Below are 22,102 nucleotides of genomic sequence, written 5' to 3' on the forward strand. Positions count from 1 at the left end.
GCGGAGGGGACTGGAAACGGTCCAAGAGGGCAATTAAGAGGGATGCATCCTGTGAGAAAATTGCCTAAGATTGCCCACGCCCACGTCATTGAGCTTCTTATACCTATCAGTTGTATGTTGTGGAGCGATGCTTCTTTCCATGGTGTGTATCACCACGTTTTGTTTAATGAACAGTGAGTGGAGCAGTCAGTGTGGGTAGGGTGTGGGAGGCTTCCTGAGGGTTTGTTACTGATACGTTGTTATTGTTACATTTAGTAACACTCAACATTATGCAGGGGGTGGCGCGGTCAGTATGATTGGGGGGCGGGGGTGAGCTTCAGATTTTACGACAATTAGACTGACATATAATATTTAAATATGTTATACAACAAGCAGGGTGCACGAGAGAGGCAGTGGAAAGCAAGACAAATGCAGATTGGTAGGAGTAACTAAGAGAGATAACACAATATTTGGTAAAAGATCCATATTTTTGAGGACTTTCAAAGAAGAGAGTGAGAGAGTCTGTGTGTGTTTGTGTCTGTGTGTAAAAATCCCTGCTGAAATCCGACTAACCACGCAGTACCCGACTGAATATACCTGTACCCAACTATTCATCAGAAAATAGATTTATTAGCGGGATGTAACACCCCTAACACTCTGCCCCCCCATGCTATGCCCCTGACATTATGATTCAGTTGCAGACAGCCTTAAACCTTAAAACTGCAGCTGCATCACATTACACGGTATATTACAAGAAGCACCATAAGAAACAGATCACATGGCTCACTTGTAATATTAGAGAGATTAACAATCCCCCGTGAAACAACATAAATACTCACTTATCTGGAAAAGTACACAATAGATGCGCCGTTTTTTTCAAGAGACTCACCTGACCCTAGGGCGACAATTTACTTTTGCATGGTAGTGGGGAGCTTGTAGGTATTTTGCTATAGTTCTTACTGCAAGGAAGCTTGCATACTAATATGGTAATTTATTAACTTTAACCTGCATCAAAAATATGAAGGAATTACTCTGCGGGACATTTTTAAGGCCAATGTAAGAGGGGTACCAATAACGAAACATGCAGGCACACTTAGGAGACATTAGCAGGCAATTAGCATGCTTGGATTGAGAAAAAACAGTAGCAGAAAGCAAAATTGTTCAAGTGCCCACTAACCTCATATAAGAAGGGCAAAACTGGCTGTTGCATCAGTATTGAGATTTAGCAGACAAAGAGGTCGATTCCCTAGGTAAATAAGCATTAGCCAGGAAGTATGGAGAAGCAGAAAGACCTTGAAGGTCCCTATCCTGGCTCCTCAGCATTGAACACATGAGACAAGCACTGCACAAATAGACAACAACAGTGAGATTCTTTAATTAACAGCAAAAGTATATTAGGTGAATTAACCCAATAGCATGCACGCTTGTACACTTCCTCAACATCAGAATCCGATGTCTCTTTTAAGAGCTATTTAGGTAAAGTCGCACTACTGTGGACAGAAGATTATCATAGACAATACTTGAGCGACAAAGGCTGCCACAGCATTGAAGGGTGGCATTCCACAGCCATCTTGAGGAAAGCAATTATATCATATCATTAATAGATAAGCATGGAAGGGACCCCACTAAATGTACGTCACATAGTTCTCTACACAATTATCAAAACAAAATATCACATCTTGAATCTCACTGTTGCTTGAGAGCATAGTCTCACAAGTTCAATCGTGCTTTGTCACTCACAGTTCAACAACCTTACATTTCTGCACAGTATTTGCAGTGCTACACTAACTGAATCCTGATATTAAAGCCGCTGTTGCCCTGCTACATGCCAAATACACATTTGATTCACTTGAATGGCCTTTTCTGATAGAGGCTCTCCTAAGTGTGGTTCAATCTTCAAATTTCATTGCACTGATTAAAACTACTACACGCCAAGCCCACAGTTTAGGTAAATGTCAAATGGCTTTACAGCGAAGGTTATCCATATAGGTAATGGATCAAGGTAGTGGTGCCCTCTGTCACCACTGCCATTTATCCTAGCGATGGATCCTCAAGATCACCACCATCATGAGAATCATTTGCACAGAGGACTCACCTTTTCTAGGGGCCACCTCCTGTTATCCATATATGTGGTTGAAGTATTACTATTCGTTTGGGACCACAAGATGAACCTATGCCCCTTATCAGGGAGGTAATACGGTTTGCTGATTCTCCAGGCTCACAATTAATTGGGACAAAACTGATTAATTCCCAAACATGAGCTCCATGCAGGAAAGTGATATGGAGTTTCTAATACACTGGGTGGAAGACTCAGCTAGATTCTTACAAGTGAAGCTCCATAGGGAAGTGAAGTTGGTGATTAGATTTAATTATAGACCGCTATTGGTAAACGTACACATCAGATACATTTCTGGATAACAATTCCCCTTTCATAAGCCAGTAGAGTACCCTTAATTAAAATGAGTTTTCCACCGAAAGGTTCCTACCTTTTTATGAACATTCTACTAACCAAATACTTCTTCTTCACCCTCAAGACTTTAATGATTTCAGTGATAGGGGCAAATAAGCTATTTTGAATAGGTTGGAAAACGATGACACTCCCATTCGAGTGTGGAGGCTTCGAGATACCGGAACTCAAAATATACTACTTTGCAGCACAGTACTACCATGCAAGGCAATGGTTCCACCCAGATACACGTATTTGTACTTAATTTCTGCAAGAGAACTAGCAGAGGAGATCATCCCCTCTTCGGTGCTTCCAAGGGGTCTGCTACGGCCACAAAAACAGGTACATGTAGCATCTACAACTTACTGGGCCTGCAGGACGCTGGAATGGGGGTTGGGAGGGGCCTAATTAAACTCACCAGCAAAACATATCACAGAATCCACTAATATTCCTTACGTTGGAATTCACAATTCAGCTTCTATCTATGAACAACTGCTATAAGTTACTCCATTTTAGGTTTCTCCACAGGATATATACTTCAATCCAGCTAGACAGCAAAAAACAAATTTTCCCCAGCTGCATATTTGCCCATGAAGTGTGGATGACTATGCGGGGTTCTACCATATGGTATTCGAATGCCCACCCATATGAAGAATTTGGTAAACAGTTATAGAAATTGTAACTGATACGACAGAACACAGAACAGAACATCAACACTGAAAGGGCTTCTGAGGTTCATGAAGGGATCACCACCCCTTTTTTGCTAGCCAAGCAAAGGATAACCATGAACTGGGGATAACACACAATGCTGATGGCAGAAGAGTGCCTCAGAGATCTGATGTATTTTAACAATTTCACAGAAATGCATAGTACCCTTATACCACCTATAGTGCATACCAAAGACATCTGGGAACTCCTTACATGATATTTACTAAGACCAGTGCAATGAATCACAGGCACTGGAGCATAACATCATTCTTTAATGCCACAGGTTTTGTATAGTCTATACAGTGGGATACTTGGTAAGTGAGCAGTGTGGTCTAAGAAAGCACGGATTTGTAATTCTGCAGGACAGCTGAAGCAGTAAAAAAAATTGCATAATGTACAGTGTAAATAAGAATCTGCACTGTAAGTCTAACAAGGCAGGTATAGGTTTATTTAACAAATTGGTGATTGCATTTCAACGTTTTTAACAGAAATAAAAAATAATTATTAGATCACTAAATGCAAGATGATGATCATAAAGGTATAATGACAAGAAAAAAGGACCTTGATTTCTCACAGAATGAGAGTGTACGTATTTTTTCTTTTTTTCCTCATTGTTGAATTTAACATGAAAAACACTTCAGCAGAAATGTTCAAATTAAAAAAAATTGTAACCTCTTTAAGCTTTTCAGAAGTCAAGTGGACTGCATCTTGTGGAACTCCTTTCCTTAATATGTAACCTTTGTTCTTCAAGTCTTTCACACAGAAATGATATTTCTTGCAGGCTTCTTCAGAGGTTTCAAACTGAAAGTAATTCAGTTTGCTCTGTAAATTAAAAACATATTTTATTCAATGATGTATGTTCAATATTTTGTTTGCTATATTTATCACACACACACACACACACACACAGAGCAGTAGCAGTCATTTAGCATTAGGCAAATCAAAAGAGGTCGAAGAGGAGTCATTAAACATATATATATACTTGGTGAAATGATTCTAGTGGTGTATAACTCTTTGAAAATATTATTTGTTAATAACATTCCGGTACTCACTCTAAAGTTGCTTCAGGCACTCTTAGCCTTACCAGATATTAACTCTAATTAGCTTCTTCATTCTAGTGACATTCACAGTTGCAGAGGAGGCAGCTAGGATTGCCGCCTATACTGGAATAATATCAGCCACAGTGGTGTTTGACACAAAGTGCACCACTTTTAAAAATATGGTATCTAAATCCCAGGTGTACTAGAATCAGTGTACCGAGCAAATCAGCAGAGCGAACAAGTGATCCGTTCAAAGGCAGATGGGGGTTCTACTCTCATACGGCCTTCTATAATTTCCCAAGACATCTTCCTGAACATTTACCTCCCACTTTCCTAACCACCCCCTTTCAAGTGAATTATCTACCCAACAACATGAATGAGAATATACTTAAAAAGAGGATCAATTGGAAAATTACATACTACATAGAAATTACAATCTCAGTCCTTCAACTGCAAGGCTGCTCATCATATTAGATGCATTTCACAATCTCAGACAGCTGACAGCTGAGGTAGGCTATGCTAATCTTATGGGCTCAGCCAGCAGAAACTATAAGGAGTGATAATCAGATAATAAGCATCTATCAATATGAACAATCAAACGCTTCTACATGAGTAATGACATAACCACCATGGTAGCAAGGATGAAGCTTCTATAAATAACAATTATCCAACAATTATTCCACGGCTCAACAAAGCTGTTTTTTTTTAATTATAGTTTTGTAAAGCACTACAAACTTGTGTCTACTCATGATAGATTTTTTGAATACTTTACATTTTCCTGGCCTTATCTCCTCAGCAACAGGACACTTGTATAAGTATTACTATGCTTTAAAATCCTTTGTTATAACATAACAAATTGTGGTGAACTGGTACAAGGTCACATCACTGCTCCGGTGACATTAAAAACGGCACATCTTTCTTCGCCCTCTGACAAAATAGGTAGGGGAGGGGTGCAGGGGTGGGTGGGGTATTTGTTTACTTTTTTATTGCCCACTGGCCAGTGGGTAGTTACATTTAGGTATTGGTTTCAACAACAGGAAGAACGTTTTATTGGTTTACCAATACCTTTGGCACCATTTAATGCATTTTTACAAAACTTTTCAAAATGAAGTTCATCCACCTCAGCTCCATCATAGAGTGTTTCGGAGTGATCCGTTGAGGGCGAGCCCAGTAATAAAGAGGGGGGGGGGGGTCCAAAATGTGAAATCCCCTTGCATAGAGTTTATTTGAACAGTGCCACAACAAAAACTGCTTAAGGGAATTTCACCAAATTTGCCAGGAAGGCAGGGCTTGGCCCGGAAAGTGTGCATTTTGTGATTTAGCATAGATCTGTTCAGTTGTTTTTGAGATATTAAGGTTCAAAACATTTGTATATCTGGACGGTTGGGTCCTAGTGTATATCGCAAGAGCCCCTCATATCCAATTTAAAAAAGGAAAGCATTCTGATTGGCCTAGGGGGGCTTTTTTTCCCCTTGTACCAACTCGCTTCCGAAGGAGTAAGGCTCCAGCGGAGAAAAACTCTGATTGGCTGCCCGCAACATGAGAAAAACTGTTGCTGGCAGGCATTACAGGACTCAGGGACTTAGGGCCTGATTTCGATATTGGCGGATGGGTTACTCCATCACAACAGTGACGGATATCCCGTTTGTCGAAATCTACATCCCATAGTAAATAATGGATTTAGATTTTGGCAGACGGGATATCTGTCACCGTTGTGGTTGAGTAACCTGTCCATCAATATCTAAATCAGACGCTTAGTCAGCCGTCTCAGATTATTCTGAGATATAAAGATATAAGGGGGCAGAGGAATAACCCCCAGGCCAGAATAATTTAAAAAAATATGTAAGGCACGATCCTTCAAGGAATCCCATGGGACTCCCACTGGATTGCAGCATATTAAAAATAAAATGAAATAGCCGCCAGGGCTTTCCATGCACAACAAAGGGGAGGGAGTAAGCAGCCCCTCTCTCCATTCCCCTGGGGCCAAAAAGTAATAGCTAGGGAGAGTGGCATGGGCCTCCTCCCTGGACCGATCACAGCCCCAGGTACTCCATCCCCCATGGCCCTGTGTCATTTGAAAGCAGAGGGGCGCGCAGCCCCCTCCTCAAGCCTCACTGAGGCCACAAGGACTCCAACCCCTGTGGTAGATAAACAAATTGGTGATTTTTGGAGAGATGATAGATCTGCTTCATACATATTGGTATCCTCACCCCTTGATAAATTCAGGGACAATGTTACGTTTGAAACTAAAAAAAAAAAAAAAAAACACTAAAATTCACCAGTTATAGTTTTTGTAACTCATGTGCTAAGGTAACCATAACTTGCGCCCTTGCCATTACAGCTAAATATCCCACATTACATCATTCATGACATATTCTATAATATCACTGATGATGCTGGGAGCGCAAGTTATAGTTACCTTAGGGCATAAGTTGAGTTGGGAGGGGGAGGTCAATGAGCCTTTGTTCTCCCCATGGCCACAATCAGTCTTTCTGTTCCTATCTCTGGGGGGGCAGATGGGGTGATTACCCACAATCTCTCACCTCCCAGGAATTAAACTGAAAGAACAAAGAGAGGTTGGGTGGTTTAACCTGGCATAGAGCAAAATGGGGTAAATACAACATATCTACCCCCTCGTAAAAAAGAGACAACGTTTTTTTTTACCGCAAGCAGAAAAACCCACTAGACACCAGGGATTTTACAAAACGGGAACGGCCAAACCTGATTTCTGTCAATATCCTTCACACTTGAGGGGGTAATAGTGTATTTCTACCTGGGTAGGAAATTTGCCCTGACTGGGGGTTTGCCTGTAACCTGCCCATGGTAAAGTGGAAAGCCCACTAGACAATAGAACAATACAGGCTTTCTGCCCCCCCCCCCAATGACAGGACGATAGGAGGGCATCAATGTTATGCCCCCCTATGATGGGGCAATACAGTCTTTCTGCCCCCTCTAGGCAGAATGGCAAGGGAGGCATTGCCTAAATTTGTCCCCTGCTCGGGAGGATAGAAAGCCCTCTAAAAACCAGGAATTTCAAAACAGCACCTAAGAAAATGATACAGACCCACCCTGGCCTCACACCAGAAGGTGTAAGAGAGTCCTTCTGCCCCACAGGTAGCTGATACTTTTGCGCTGATTGATGGTATGCCCATAATCTGTGCTCCGGGTGGAAAAGGGGACAATACAGTCTTTCTGATCCTCGTGAGTCAGATTGGGGCAAACCTAGGAGGGCAGAAAGCCCAATAGGCACCAGGGTAATCATTAAAAAACTAAGGACTAGGGTCAGCCCACCCTGGCATATGGCCATGCCTCCACCTAAGTCAAAATGGTCTTTGTATGATCCCTCATTTGATCTGTACCTGTTGTGGTACCTGATTCAAACATCTTTTGATTTACCAGAGGCAAATCTCAGGGAAGTCGTCCACTGTAAAGAAACAAAATGCTGCAAGGCAGTATCTCCATGGGTGCGGAATTCCTATCTCCTGATGCTGTTTGTAATCAAGGACAACTAGTTTCTCAATTTTAGTCCATTAGATTAGGCCAAACATCCTGCAGCACAACTAATTTGGCTGCCATTTTATAGTACCACAGTATTGATCCGTAAAAGAGGGCTGTCTGCCACTAGGCCAAGCTTTGTATCCACGTGTATAAATTGTTCAAACTTGCGCATGTGATTCATAAATCGAAAGCCTTTACTATTAAAGCAAGCACTCTAAAGAAATGCAGTGAACTGTGAGTTCCTCTTGCATTACTGACAGTGGTTCAAGTATAAGAAGGTGTACACATTTGCAACCTTGAACAAAGTATTATGCTTCCAGAATGCTCCCTCATTATATGTGAATACATCCAACCACCTGAAAGCAAGACTGATGATAGTCTGCTTTCAAAATTAAATGTGCACAAAAACAAATACAACTTGAAAAACAAAATTTCACTTTACCACTATGAAACTTTAAATGGCATTTTGCAGTGGTATCTTTTATTAAAATGTGTTTAATGCATGCCAATATTTTAACAAAAGATTAACAAAGAGTGTAAAACTATTTCGGGTCTGGTATATCCAAAGAAGCAATTATCAGAGAAGAGCTCTGACATAATAAGAACACCATACTCACAAAGGTGCCAGGTCACCACTAGAAAAACGCCTTTGTTAGTTATGATTATTCTACAGGAATCTTAAAAGATTTTGAAAAATCATCTCATCAACAATATTTCGCGGCATACCTTCATCTGTGATTTTTCACACCAAGGTAGGTGAATACCACCCTGGCGAACTCGGCTATTACTGGGAGTTCTTAAATACATGATTATTAGATAATCACAGGGATACAATTATTAAAAATATATTGAGATAGACCCAGGACTTTTTCCATTAAAAGCAAGTATCACAAATATGGTTGAAATCTCAAAAAATCGGGGTGAAAAAATATGGGTGTAAGATTAAATTTGATGTTTCGACCACCCAAGCCATTGTGCCAACATAATAAGAACATTGCCTTCATTTGTAACCGCATTGTACAGCACCAAAAGGGGCAAGTTGGTACAGATTTCTGAAACATTCCGTACCTTGAACAAGTATATATTTCACACAATTCGACACTCCTGATCTGCCGATTCAGACATGTATATGGGCTCAAACGTGTCTTAATTAACACGAGGACCAAAGCAGATTAGTAATGCTTCCAAGCAAGTTAACTATGAACTTTCCTCCTGCAAATGGACTATTTAACTCAGATTTGGTAACAGCTCATAAACTCCATACACTACAAAATATAGGTGCAATAATCATTCTGAACCTTAAATCTTTACATAATAGATAACCTGTTCTATGTACTCTCCAGTGGCTACCGACCCAGAAGATATTGCTTTTAAGATCATCACCTAATACAGAGAGCATTCATAGGGCCTATTTACAGAATCAAGTCCCCTACCATATATCAGGAAAATGACTCTGGTCTATCAGCACAAAGTCACCAGCCTCCATTTTGCCAAATAATGGCTTGCAGTGGTGCTTCGATGCATGGTCTCTTGGTACGGCATGTCTTCACTGAACAGCTTGGTGAAATATGACTGAGTTCTGAAAAATGCTATAAAGGCATATTTTCCCCAATACATTTGTGGCTTTACCACTTGCCAGTATTCCTAAGGTTGTATGCAATATAGGTGACCTTTAAAATCTCGACTATAATAAATATTACAAGCATTCATTAATGTATCTAATTGGACAAATAATAATTACACTTTACCCCTTAATGCTTCCCATCCCTGAACACTTAAAGCCCAGAAGTATCCCTCAGTGCTACCATTCCCATAACCGTACAAAAACCATACTACTGCCCTTCCAAGAACCCTAAAAGCTCTTGACTATACCTTAACGCTATCAATCAATGAACTATACTACCCCCTTATTACACCTTCACGCTCCACTTTCCTGGATCCTATAAACCCCTTACTAATCCCTGACCCCTTCTCCACTTCACTGTAAATGATTCTCTCTACTTAGGACTAGATTGTCCATGTTCCGAGTACACTTGCCCTATAAGGAACACATCAATTCTTTGCAGCCACAACCTTGTTTCATTCTATTTATTCACTAGAAAACATTTATGAAACAACTTTTTTCCAGTCAATGTTTTCCAGCCACTCATCTCAGTTTGGCCATTTTCTGATCTCAAGCAGCCTAGTGCTGAAGGAAGCATAAAGAAATAACATCAAGGATACATATAATTCATTCCATCCCACCATCTGTGCTGTACCAAGGGTTGCTTAATACTTATGCACTTCTTAAATTCTAATATCCAATATTATCATTAATTTTGATAAGCAGGCATAAAGAATAAAGGTAGACAGCCCTCTTTTTTACAGCAATTGCAATCAGTTCACTCAAACATATTAATGTAGTATGATAGAACAATGGTATAAATCAAAACAGCCTCTCAAATAAATGAAGTTGGTGAAATACCAATTGTGCACTAACTGCAGTTCCTCGTAATAGTACATATTTACTTTAGAGTTTACATTTAGGGGCCTCCATTGCTCTTTACTCAATACAAGTAAAAAGTTGTGAAACCAGATCATTACCTGTACTCCATTCGATGATCCCAAATGAACCACAATTTGAAAAGGTAAATCCAATTGTCCTGTTAAACACTGCAACTCAATAACTGCAACTTCGCTAGGCAGCCTTGAAAGAGCCTGTAAATAAAATAACTAATTTGAGAGCACGCCCATGTAAGAAATTACATTAAGAAAACTCACAGTACTGTAAACTTACTAGCTTGCCAGATATTTGTTTAACCTGATGCAGGGCTTGATTATACAGAAAAAGTTGGATCTGCTCATGTATAAACTTATGCCTATGCCAGTGGTTCCCAACCTTTTGATTTCTGTGGACCCCCAATTTAACATTAATGGAACCCAGGGACCCCCACTGAATCATTATGGGAATCCGGGGACCCCCGCCTGAGTCATTACTGGAAGTCGGGGACCTAATTTGTCAATATTTGTTAATACTTTTTAATTTTCTAGGCTCTCACGGACCCCCTGAGATGTCTTCGCGGACCCCCAGGGGTCCCCGGACCACAGGTTGGGAACCACTGGCCTATGCAATGGAGGTAAGGGAGTAATTTTACTCATTCTTCTAAATCCCAAGCACAAAAAGATGATTTATGATTCTTGTAGCTTTCTGTGTTCTGCTGGTGTCCAGTTGCCATATTTAGGTCGAGCACATTAGCGTGCATGCGCTGCATTTCCGACGTGTTGTTATGTATCTGGGCTTTTAACCACGCCCACCGCACGCCCATCACTATCACTCGTTTGTGGACTTGCCCTTCAAAAATCCTCTATTTTTGCTTGTAAATACTTTACGTTTTTTCCTCCTTGGGGCAGTTTAGTTACCGCCTTGGGCATCGCCCCGTTACATGGCTAATTGCACTTTTGCCGATACGTTTGACTACAAGTGAACATCTTTTTCCTTTTGAGTGCTCCTTCATGCCGATGCTGTGGTGCTTTGAAATGGCTTGCTTGTGTGAAACTGTTTTACTTTTAATTTATGTGGCAAGAAAAGTATGGTTACGAGTTTACAACATTAAGAGCTCTAACGCGAGCAAATGCGACACCCATTGCATTGCAAATGCTTGTTCAAGACTATTACAAAACTACCTTATTGAGGAGCACGTTTGGTGGTTCGATGGGTGTTGGAAGGACATTGCAAATGCATATAAATGCCTATATAGTGGGTTATCATTGTATTTATTTTTTACATAGTTTACATAAGGACACTCATATATAAATGCTAATTTCTCATCCTCGTTCACACTTTCGGCTATCCTTAAAATATACACAAATGCCATATGTGCCACAGTTGCAAGGAAATATTCACAAATTATATTTTGTGTATCAGTAGCAGTGAATTTACAAGCAGATTTCATTTTTGGCACATATATGCAAAAAAGAGCCGTGGCTCGGACCCTTCGTACTTCGACTTTGACTTTTCAACTGAGAGATCAAGAGGTTGTACTAGCAGAGGCCCAGAGGCAAAAGTGGGGTATTGTCAGAAAAATATTTAGACTATGTTCAATCTAGAATACACAAGAAACATGATACACCTGGAGCTGTGAAGGAAAGCAATCAGTGGAGAACATTTTGCCAAGACAACAAATTGTTATATATAGGCAAATTGAATTCATTTTACGAAGAATATGCTACATATTGTTAAAGAAACATTTTAGAAAACATTCTGAAATAATACTAAAGATTGAATTAAAAGGCTATCAAATAATGATCACACCTTAGAAGAATCAACCCATGGGCCATATTGTTCAGTTCATCTTTATTTGCAAAGTTACGTAAAATCATTGAAATAAAACACCAAACATTTAAAAATGAAACATAAAACGCCCATGATGTATTTAAGACTTAAATGTAAAACATATCATACAACATACAAGCGTAAAATATACATTTTTTACTGAATCAGTTGAAAGATTTCCTGAAATACAACGCATCGCATAGTTTCCCTGTTCATAAAACCAACTTATTGGCAGCACCCTCGGCCGAGGTGGAATCTATGAGCAGTAACTGCAGTCATAGTCCGGTCAAGTGCTGTGTGCCTAGCAGGTTTGATGACCTTACTGACTTTTTTAGGGCCAGGCTTGCTTAAAATAAAAAAACAAAGGTGCATACATACACATTACCTAAATCAAGTTATGGTGGTGGCCTTTGAAGCGTCCGGCTTGCTAGAGTAAAATATTTTACCAACCGACAATTTCGCTGTGGATCAACAGAGGCAAAGAAGGCCAGCACAGCCTGTCTCCCTGATCGGACTTCCTTTTCATTGAATGATGTTTTTCAAAAGTGATGTCCTTTCCATTTACAGATTTTTACAAGTGCATAGTAAATGCAGTAAGTCTTCTATGCCAATGCCGCATAGGCGGCAGATCATGTTTGTCGATCACTGAGCCAGGCACGTAGATGTGACGCGCAGGGTAACAAGCCCAAACGATATCACAGAAACAGCTCTTTAATGTGTCTTGGGAAGCCCAGGCCGAGATAAGTCTGAGGCGCCAAAGCATTAAATGAGTTTAATGTCATCCAGGCATGGGCTCTCCCTGAGAAATTTGCCTTGTCCTCTACTACAGATAAGAGCTTGATGGATTTCCAGACAACTTTTTTTAAAAGATGATATGACTAGAGGGAATCTCCCATAGTTGAGTTTTACATGTAGAAGAGGGATGAATGATGGCCCCTTCAGTTGGGTTTTTAAACTTTTTTATATGTATGCCAGAAGATCCTTCCTCCTGTTGCCGATTGTCATAGTGAATGTTCTATCAAAGTTAACACTCAAAGCGTTTTCATCAGAGTATTCCTGCGTCGCATTAATAAGTCGCTGAAGGCCTATCTTGGTGTAACTAATTAGTACTAGAACATCCAAATACATGAGGCTGAAGAGCGACTGGCCCCCAAGCCTGAGGTGTGTAAATTGCAGGTACCAAGCGGCCCCGTGAGGTCGGCTAAATACAAATTGAACAGTTTGGGGGCCAGGACGCACCCTTGCTTCAGCCCTTTGCTGGTTGGTATCCTCCTAGAGAGGTGTGTGTCTACTCCCAACTTTACCTCCACCCAAGTACCAGTGTGTAGAGCTATTATCGGGTCCAGGAGAGGCCAAGGAATGGCCCAAAGTGAGTTTCCTCCATAGCCTGGACCTCTCCACATGGTCAAAGGCTGCCCTGAAGTCAATAAAGCACAAATGCACTGGTTGTTTTGAGGCCTTCACCTTGTCTATAAGAAGTGAGATGGCCAAGCTATTCTCTGTTGTGCCAGAGGTTTTTGAAAACCCGGTTTGGTTGAGGGAAATTATACCCTTTTCTGCAGCCCAGGCTAACAGGTCTTTCAGCAAAGTTCCTGCAAAGTACTTCGCCTCATTATCAATGAGGGCGAATATGCGATAGTTTTTTTGCAACGATTTATCCCCAATTTAAAAAATGAGAGAGATTATAGAGCTCCTCCAGGAAGACGGTATTTTGTCAGTGAGCCCAATTTCGATATAAAGGGGGTACCAACGCTTCAGCCCAGAAGGCCGTGTTGTGTTTAAGGATTGCAGGAGGTATACTATTTAGTCCTGGGGCTCCTTCTCTCCTGCCTTTGGCAATATGACGTCTGATTAAGTCCATCCTATTAGGGCTCGAGTTGTTTATTGCTGTTGAAGGACGTAACTGCTGATGGATACTTTTTGAAAGAGGTTTTGTGCAAGTGCTTGTCGATCTCAAGGTTGGTGCTAATTTTAAAAAGCACACCTGGTAGGGACAGTTAAAATGATCTCCAAGGTGTCTTGCCCAAACCTCTTCCGGTATATTGGAAGTGATTCCCCCATGCAAGGGGCATGTGAGCTTACTTATTGTTCCCCAAAACCGCACGCTGTTGCTGCATTAGGCCTCTGCAAATAAGTTTGTCCATATCTTATCTTCACGTGACCTGTTAATTAACCACTTCAGCTTACTTTTTGTTGTCGCAGGGTGTCTTGCAGGGAAAGGCCCTCTGGTGTGCGTCGATAGGGCCTTTGAGTGGCACTTATTGATCTTCTGAGCTGCCGTAGTTAGGTCCTTTGTGTCTTTGAAATGAGTGCTATTCCAACGGATACTGGTTGGAGGGGGGTGGTAAGCAGTTTTGCAAAGACTTCCCCTAGCTTAGTAGTGAAAGATTTCCACTTTACTACTTTGCTGCTAGTTTTGCCCCTGAATTCTCTTGCTAGTGCCATTGCTGACTGGGATACATGCTCAATGCTTGTTTGTGTATATTTGATCCGTCTGTAGTTGACAGTAAAGATAGTGTTGAGGGGTTCCCTTGCTCTGTTAATGTGAAATTTGGGAACTGTGATTGATAAAACTGTCTCTTCGGGCGATGGTCACTTTCGCCTAAGTAGCAAAAAAGGACTTGCTCAAATAGTGGGAGGGAGACAAAAGTGTAGTCTATCATTGCACAATAGGATGTGGAGTAATAGGAGGGCACTGGTGGGAAGTCTTCCCGAAATCTGCCGTTCAGGGCCCTTAAATGTAGTTGTTCCAGATCACCGAGTAGAGTTGCATCAGTCTTTGTTACCTGGCCCTGGTATTTTTTTTTTCCTTGCACAGGTATATCCCAAATTGACCATCTAGCGCGCTGTTCTGATCCAGAAGTAACAAGGGAAGGGGATACCCAGGTTTGCGGTATGGAGTGATGTTTATGCCCCAGTTCTCAAAAATGATTTTCTGGGCAAATGAGTTTGTACACCACGTGGCCTTGGTGACTTCTCTAGTGATGGTACTTCTGGGTTGATGAACTATATTGCCAGAAGGTCTGACGTACACAAACCTGAAGTGGCTGGATGTGAGATAGCAACCGAAGGATGTTTGCCCTATTCAGAACGTCTCCCTTGGCTACTGATTTGTAGCGTGGCCTAAACATAAGGACGTGTGTTTCCTGTAGCCAAGCAGGCACCTCCTGAGTTTTAGGGAACTGGGCTTCCATACTGTTTTGTTTGACCATGTTCTGTCACAGTCGGCAGGGTTCTGAACTACTGTGCTGTCTTGCTTGAGCCCAATTCCGTCGTAGTCAGCGGTATTCTGATCACATGTTCTTAAGTTAAGAAAGTTGGGTGCAGCTTGAGCATGAGAGGCCTGGCACCCTTGCTGTCCTGCTTTGGCCTTATTCTATCACAGTCAACATGCTCTGATCTCTGGGGGAGACGGTAAGTGACTCATTGAGTTGAGAGTTCTGCACCTTGATACTGAGTCTTTTGCCTTTTTGACCATCATGTGTATCTTTGGTTCTTCCCTGCAACCCTAGCGTGGTAGAGACTGATGTATTATGGCTTTGTCCACCTCAACTGGGAGATTCTGCCCCCAAGATCTGCTCATGTGTGGCGATGACATCCACCAGGAAAGTTAGCCCATGTTGTCCTAGCACCAGCGAGCTTGTGGTCGTAACTGGGCTGATTCTTGGTCCACCTTGTGCCGTGGCATTGACTAGTCCGGGGGGGGGGGAGTTTCTATCCTGTGAGTAGCTGTTACTAACGGTTGTAATGAAGTCTGCAAACCTTGGATCTTACTGTTAATAGAAAAATGTGCTGAGCCAGCATCTTTCAGATAGCTAATAATGGTATGGTATAGGCTGGTATTCATCAGTGCAGCGTTTCCGTGCTTGAGCTATTTCAACAGTGCTGTTGCTTACTTTATTTTCTTTGCATGCCTCAATCCCTTTGAGTGGAGGATCAAATTTGATGCTCACATGCTTTGCGGCCGAATGAGGGTTCCTTTTGTGCTTTCCTCCCTCAGGCTCATGAAGGGGGGATCTTCTTACTCTTCCTGACCTCATGGTTTCCTTTCCAACCGTTCCCAGCCGACTGCTGGGGTTGAGCCCAGTTTTCCATAGGAACTGGATGCAGCTTGTGTTGGGGTATGTCCTGGCTTAGGCCTGGCCTCGTCCAGATGGACTGTGCATCCAGACCCTCTCCTGCTCTAGTGCCTCATTGGTGGGTGAAGGGGCACAAGCACCTTCACCTGCCATCCAAGGGGTATGCCCAGTAGGCTCCGTAGACTCCGGCGCTGCCATGCCCCCTCCCACTCTAGTGCATCATTGGTGGGTAGAGGGGCATGAGCACGCTCACCTGCCGTCAAAGGTGGATGCTCCGTAGGCTCCGTTGATGACTCCGTAGATGGACATCCCAGAGTCTCTCTTTCCAAGGCAGACTTTTCGATTGTCCTATCAGTAATTACTGCACTTCTAACTGGGACTGCAGATCCTGCAATTGGGAGCGCTTAGGTCCTGGGCGGGGACAGGTATTCAGCAGTTCGGTGGGGCAGGGTGAGAGGATGGAGACTGAGGCAGGGTGAGAGGATGGAGACTGAGGCAAGTGAGGCTCACCAGGTCCCTGCAAGCCGCACCCAACCCTAGCTGGGCTGCTTCTGCGAGGGCCCGAGGCACACTCTTAGCAGTCACTGCACTCGCCTACCAATGCTTTCAATGTCACCAGAACTCCAAGAGCTCTCCCAGGGGCCTAAGATGCCAGTGAACAGTCTGTTTGGGAGGCTATTACAGTCCTGTGCTCCAGTACTTCAGTGGCTGCAATGGTTCTGGTGATTTTTCTAGCTTCAGCAACCTAGAATAGGGCCCACCACTTGTCTTGCCTTGTTCCTGTCACTTTTTACTCCTGCTTCTGCTTTCTGCCCTTTCCCTTGTTGCCTTTCTCCTGCCTTCCTCCTGTTTAGTTCTGCTTGTGCCTGCTTAAACTTGATACTTGGAGCTTGATACGGCCTTGGTGCTTTGTTTGTCTCTTGAAATCCTAGTGCTTATGATTATGCTTATATTTCTGCTTCTAACATACAGGCGAGCTACTGCCAGTGTACTCCTTGTCTGGCTTGGAACGCCCCCCCCTTCTCTGCTTGCACCTTTCTCCCTTGCACTTTCCTCCCTACCTTGCTGAGGCCCTGCTCTCCAGCCACCATCTCCAGCAAAGATGTGATGGCCGTGTAGTGGTGCCGATGTTGGCACTGGTACTGGTAGTGGTGGCGGCAGGGGTGTTGGGGGGGCAAGTGGGGGCAGTGACCAGTGCCACAACCTTTTCGCTAGGCTGCCTCGCTGGTGCTATCCTTCCTATTCAGATCGCTTTTCAGGTCTCTTTCCAGGGTTGTCCCACTGCCGTAGGGGACGCATTAGTGGGGCCAAGGGGAGCGATGGAGGGCCAAGCCAGAGGCAAACTGACTTATGACCAACTTCTGGCCGCCGACCACGACTGCAACTGTGACCACAACCAGGGAAGGGTGCGCAGAGGTGCTCCAGAGTCTGTCCTTCCCCCAGCTTGGCCCGGCTCCAACACAATGGAGGATGACGGCGGAGGGAGTGAAGAGTGAGGTATGAAGGGGCGGGGTGGACAGGCAGCTACCCCAAGCCCAAGCTCTGGCCGCGGCCCCGACCAGGCCTGGCCAACAAGCCCAGTCACCGTCAGTCCACTGGCGCTCCAACACAGTGCTCCAGCTCCGCTCTGCCTGGCAACAGGCAGCAGGCTGGTGGGCAGCAGCTCAATGCAGCCCAGTGCTGCTCTGTAGTCTGGTTCCTCCTCCTCGCGTCTCCTTGCAAAGGGTACGTGCTAACATATTGTTTAACTTATAATGATGACTCAAAGAGGATGAACAGCAGGAGGTCATGACTGCAGGTTCTCCCTCTAATGGTAACCACAAGTAACCAAACCCCTTGCACTTGCATGAATAAATTAAAAACTGGCACAATCAACCACTACAATAAACTTCGAATGGGACCACTGGCTATAAGCAAACAAAGCCCACTGCATTTCATTTACTTACCAAACCATTTAAGTAAAAAGATGGAATTTTAAAGTCTGTCCTTTCACAACAAAAGCTGAAGCACATATTGTGATCAATCCACAAAGTAGGTAAATTGTAGGGATTTAGTTGGATTAAAATATACAAATGTGTTCAGCAAATACGCCATTATATCTTTTGGTAATACTAAGATGTTTTTGGATAGTACTACAAAACATTTTGTGTGATAAGTAAAAATGAATGGAAATAACCATCCATTGTTACGTGGAATAGACAATAAGAGCCTATTACCAATATGTGAATACGTAACAGAAGAAGCAACCGTCACTTCAATTCAGAGTCATCAATTTCAGGTCAAATGTGGAAATCTATAAAGACCATTAACATTACAATAACAAAAATACTGCCTAATGGCACATCTCTGTTCAGATTACAAATTTGTTATAACTGTTAAAGGTATGAATGTTACTCAGAAACATTATTATGATTTTTCTGCCATGAAGAATGTCCAAAATGATGTTAATGATTTGGAGTAATTAAAGTCAGACATCACAAGATGTCACAAGTACTTATTAGCAACATTAGCAGCTGGTGTGAAGGCACTGTAGGAAGCCGGCCTGGTGTGTGGTGGACAACTATTGTGTTGGCACCTTATACCTAGTCCAGACAACCCCTATTATTGTATGTAGGCAGTGTCTAGGAAGCCAGGGCTCTCTAGAGGTAGCTGTGGATGGGAAGCAAATACTTATGTAGGAGACATGCAAATCTTATGGACTACCACAATAGTCACACAGTAACATATCATACATGAAAAGAACCACATAGTGTTACGAAAATAAAAGTTCTTTATTATGTAACACCACACTAGATTACTTATATGCAGTCCCCCAACTGGAGGTAAGTACACACTATAAAAATGTAACTTACCCAGTGTACATCTGTTTGTGGCATGTAGTGCTGCAGAGTCACATGCTGTGCATCTATCGCCATCTAGTGTTGGGCTTGGAGTGTTACAAGTTGTTTTTCTTCAAAGAAACTTTTTTCGAGTCACGGGATCGAGTGATTCTTCCTCTCGGTGACAGTGCACATGGGCATCGACTCTTTTGTTAGAGATTGTTTTCCCGCAGGAGGGTGAAGTAAGGGGAGAAGAATTGTGTATGTACAAATATATAGAGAGAGTGATGAAGATGCCCATGCAATATATATCCATATTTACATGATAAAGTACTACAATGGCTACAGGCTTCCGGGGAGGAGGAAGGGCGCATGTGAATCTGCAGCACTACATGCCACGAACAGATGCACACTGGATAAGTGACATTTTCAGTTCGATGGCATGTGTAGCTGCAGATACACATGCTGAGCATAGACTGAAAAGCAGTTCTTCTCCCAAGTAAGTGGTGGTTAGCCTGTAGGAGTTGAAGTAGTCTGAAATAGTGTTCTAAGGACTGCTTGACCAATATTTGCTTGCTGTCGAGATAACACATCTACACAGTACTGTTTAGTAAATGTGTGTGGTGTGGACCATGTGGCTGCTTTACATATGTCTGCCATTGGTATATTTGCTAAGAATGCCATTGAAGCACCTTTCTTTCTAGTGGAATGTACTTAAGGAGTTACGCACAGCTACCTTTTAGCTTTAAGATAGCAAGTTTGAAAACACTTTACTATCCATCTAGCTAACCCTTGCTCGGAAATTGGATTAGCTTTATGAGGTTGTTGGAAAGCAACAAAAAGTTATTTTGATTTTCTAAAGTCTTTCCTTCTGTCCATAGAATACATTAGAGCTCTTTTGAGATCAAGAGTGTGGAGAGCTCTTTCAGCAACTGAATCTGGCTGTGGAAAGAAGACTGGCAATTCCACTGACTGATTAATGTAAAATGGTGAAACCACTTTGGGTAAACATTTTGGATTTGTCCGTAGTACAATATTGTGTTTGTGTACTTGGGAGAAGGGTTCTCCTAAAGTGAATGCTTGAACTTCACTTACTCTTCTTAAGGAAGTCTCTGCTACCAGGAAAGCAACTTTCCATAAGAGAAATTGAAGAGCGCAAGAATGCATGGATCCAAATGGTGGTCCCATAAGTCTTGTGAGCACAATGTTAAGGTTCCAGGCAGGAGCTGGTGGAGCTATAGGTGGAATAACCTTTCCATAAAAGCTTTTATGACAATAATTTGTCTGTTTTGGAGGTAGGCTGATATTGCTTTTAATTGAATTTTAATAGATGAATATGCAAGATTTGCCTTCTGTAAATCAAGCAAATAACATACAATATCCTGTGCTGATGCCTTAAGTGGATCAATGTTTTTAGCTTGGCAGTAATATTTGCGTAGCACTGCCTGGTAGTAGGTTTAAGTGCTTGTTTTAGAATGTCCATACATTCTGATGGAAGCTGTAGGTATCCAAATTCTACGACCTCAGGAGCCAAATTGCCAGGTTGAGCATATTGTGATTGGGATGCCTGATCTGACCCTTGTTTTGAGTCAGTAGGTCTGGCCTGTTTGAGAGCTTGTGATGTGGTACTACTGACAGATCCAATAGTGTTGTGTACCAGTGTTGACGTGCCCACGTGGGAGCTATGAGTATCATACTGAGGGAAGTGTGACGCATCTTGTTGATCAGAAACGGAATTAACGGGAGAGGGGGAAAAACGTAAGCAAATATCCCTGACCAATTGATCCATAGAGCAGTTGCCCACATCTGAAAGTAATATTGAATTACTTTGGGTGAAATTCCCATTTGTGTATTTGTTGCTGCGTCCTGCTTAAGAGGTCCACTAGCTGGTTGTGCATTCTTTGGATGTATTTTGCTAGCAGGTGAATGTGATTGTGAATTGCCCATTTCCAAATTGTTTGTGCTGGAAGGGACAATTGGGATGGGTGTGCCCCCCCCTTGTTCTTGCAGACAATACATTGTTGTCATGTTTGTCTGTCCTTATTAAGACTGTTTTGTGTATGATCTGTGGTTCAAATGCTTTGATGTCTAAAAACACTGCCAGCAATTCCAAGTGGTTTATGTGGTAAGTTTGCTGGACTGAGTCCCATTCCCCCTGTATTGTAAGATTGTTGAGATGGGCTCCCTAACCTGTCATGGATGCATCTGTTGTGATTATGGTCTGTGGCACAGAGTTCTGAAATGGTCGCCCTTTTGATATGTTTGTGTGATTCCACCATTGCAGAGATTTGTATGTTTGGCAGTCCAACAACACTAGATCTTGTAGTTGACCCTGTGCCTGAGACTATTGGTGCAAGAGACACTGTTGCAGCGGTCTCATGTTTAGACGTGCATTGTGCACTATTGGTATGCATGATGCCATCATTCCCAGTAGCCTCATGACAAACCTTACTGTGTAAGTTTGACTGGCCTGCAATTAGGAAATGAGAGTGTGAAACGCTTGTATTCATTGTGGATTTGGGTAAGCTAATGCTGACTGAGTGTTCAGAATTGCTCCTAGATAAGGCTGAATTTGTGCTGGCTGAAGGTGAGGTTTCTGGTAATCGATTGTGAACCCTAATTTCTGTAGGGTTTGTATTGTGTGTGCTGTTGACAATTTAGAATGGTGCTGGCTTTTATTAACCAGTCATCCAGATAAGGGAAGACATGTATGTGTTGTCTCCTGAGGTATGCTGCGACTACAGCTAGACATTTTGTGAACACTCCTGGTGCTGTTGTTATCCTAAAGGGTAGTACTTTGAGTTGATACTGCTTGCCTGCTATTACAAACTTTAGGTACTTGCGCTGAGCTGGGTGTATAGGAATGTGGAAGTAAGCGTCCTTTAGGTCTAATGCTGTCATGTAATCTTGTTTGCATAACAAGGGAATGACATGCTGTAGAGTGACCATGCGAAAATGCTCTGACAGGATATATTGACTTAGAGGCCTGAGATCAAGAATGGGTCTGAGATTACCATCCTTTTTTGGTTTGAGGAAGTATAGAGGATATACTCCTGTCCCTTGTTGAGCGATGGGAACTATTTCTATTGCCTCTTTTAGAAGTAAAGATTGTACCTCTTGTTTCAACACAGCAGTGAGTTCGCGAGAGAGCCTGTGAAAACTGGGTGGAATGTTTGGTGGAGTAGAGATGAGTTCTAGGCAATAGCCATTGCAGATAATTG

General features: G+C 42.5%; 1 protein-coding gene across 4 annotated transcripts in view; it reads right to left on the bottom strand.

The window, feature by feature from the left end:
• Positions 1–22,102, bottom strand: part of PARP4 (poly(ADP-ribose) polymerase family member 4) — a 1,744,976-nt gene that overhangs the window by 1,476,713 nt on the left and 246,161 nt on the right. For all 4 annotated transcript variants that reach the window (XM_069202293.1, XM_069202292.1, XM_069202291.1 and 1 more), the window contains exons 6-7: positions 10,255–10,368; positions 3,806–3,955 (exon numbers count right to left, since the gene is read on the bottom strand). In XM_069202293.1, coding sequence (XP_069058394.1) covers positions 3,806–3,955; positions 10,255–10,368 — 264 coding nt within the window. The remainder of the gene's footprint in view (positions 1–3,805; positions 3,956–10,254; positions 10,369–22,102) is intronic.

This window comes from Pleurodeles waltl, chromosome 8 (genome assembly GCF_031143425.1).
Source record: "Pleurodeles waltl isolate 20211129_DDA chromosome 8, aPleWal1.hap1.20221129, whole genome shotgun sequence".
NCBI classification, from domain to species: Eukaryota; Metazoa; Chordata; class Amphibia; order Caudata; family Salamandridae; genus Pleurodeles; species Pleurodeles waltl.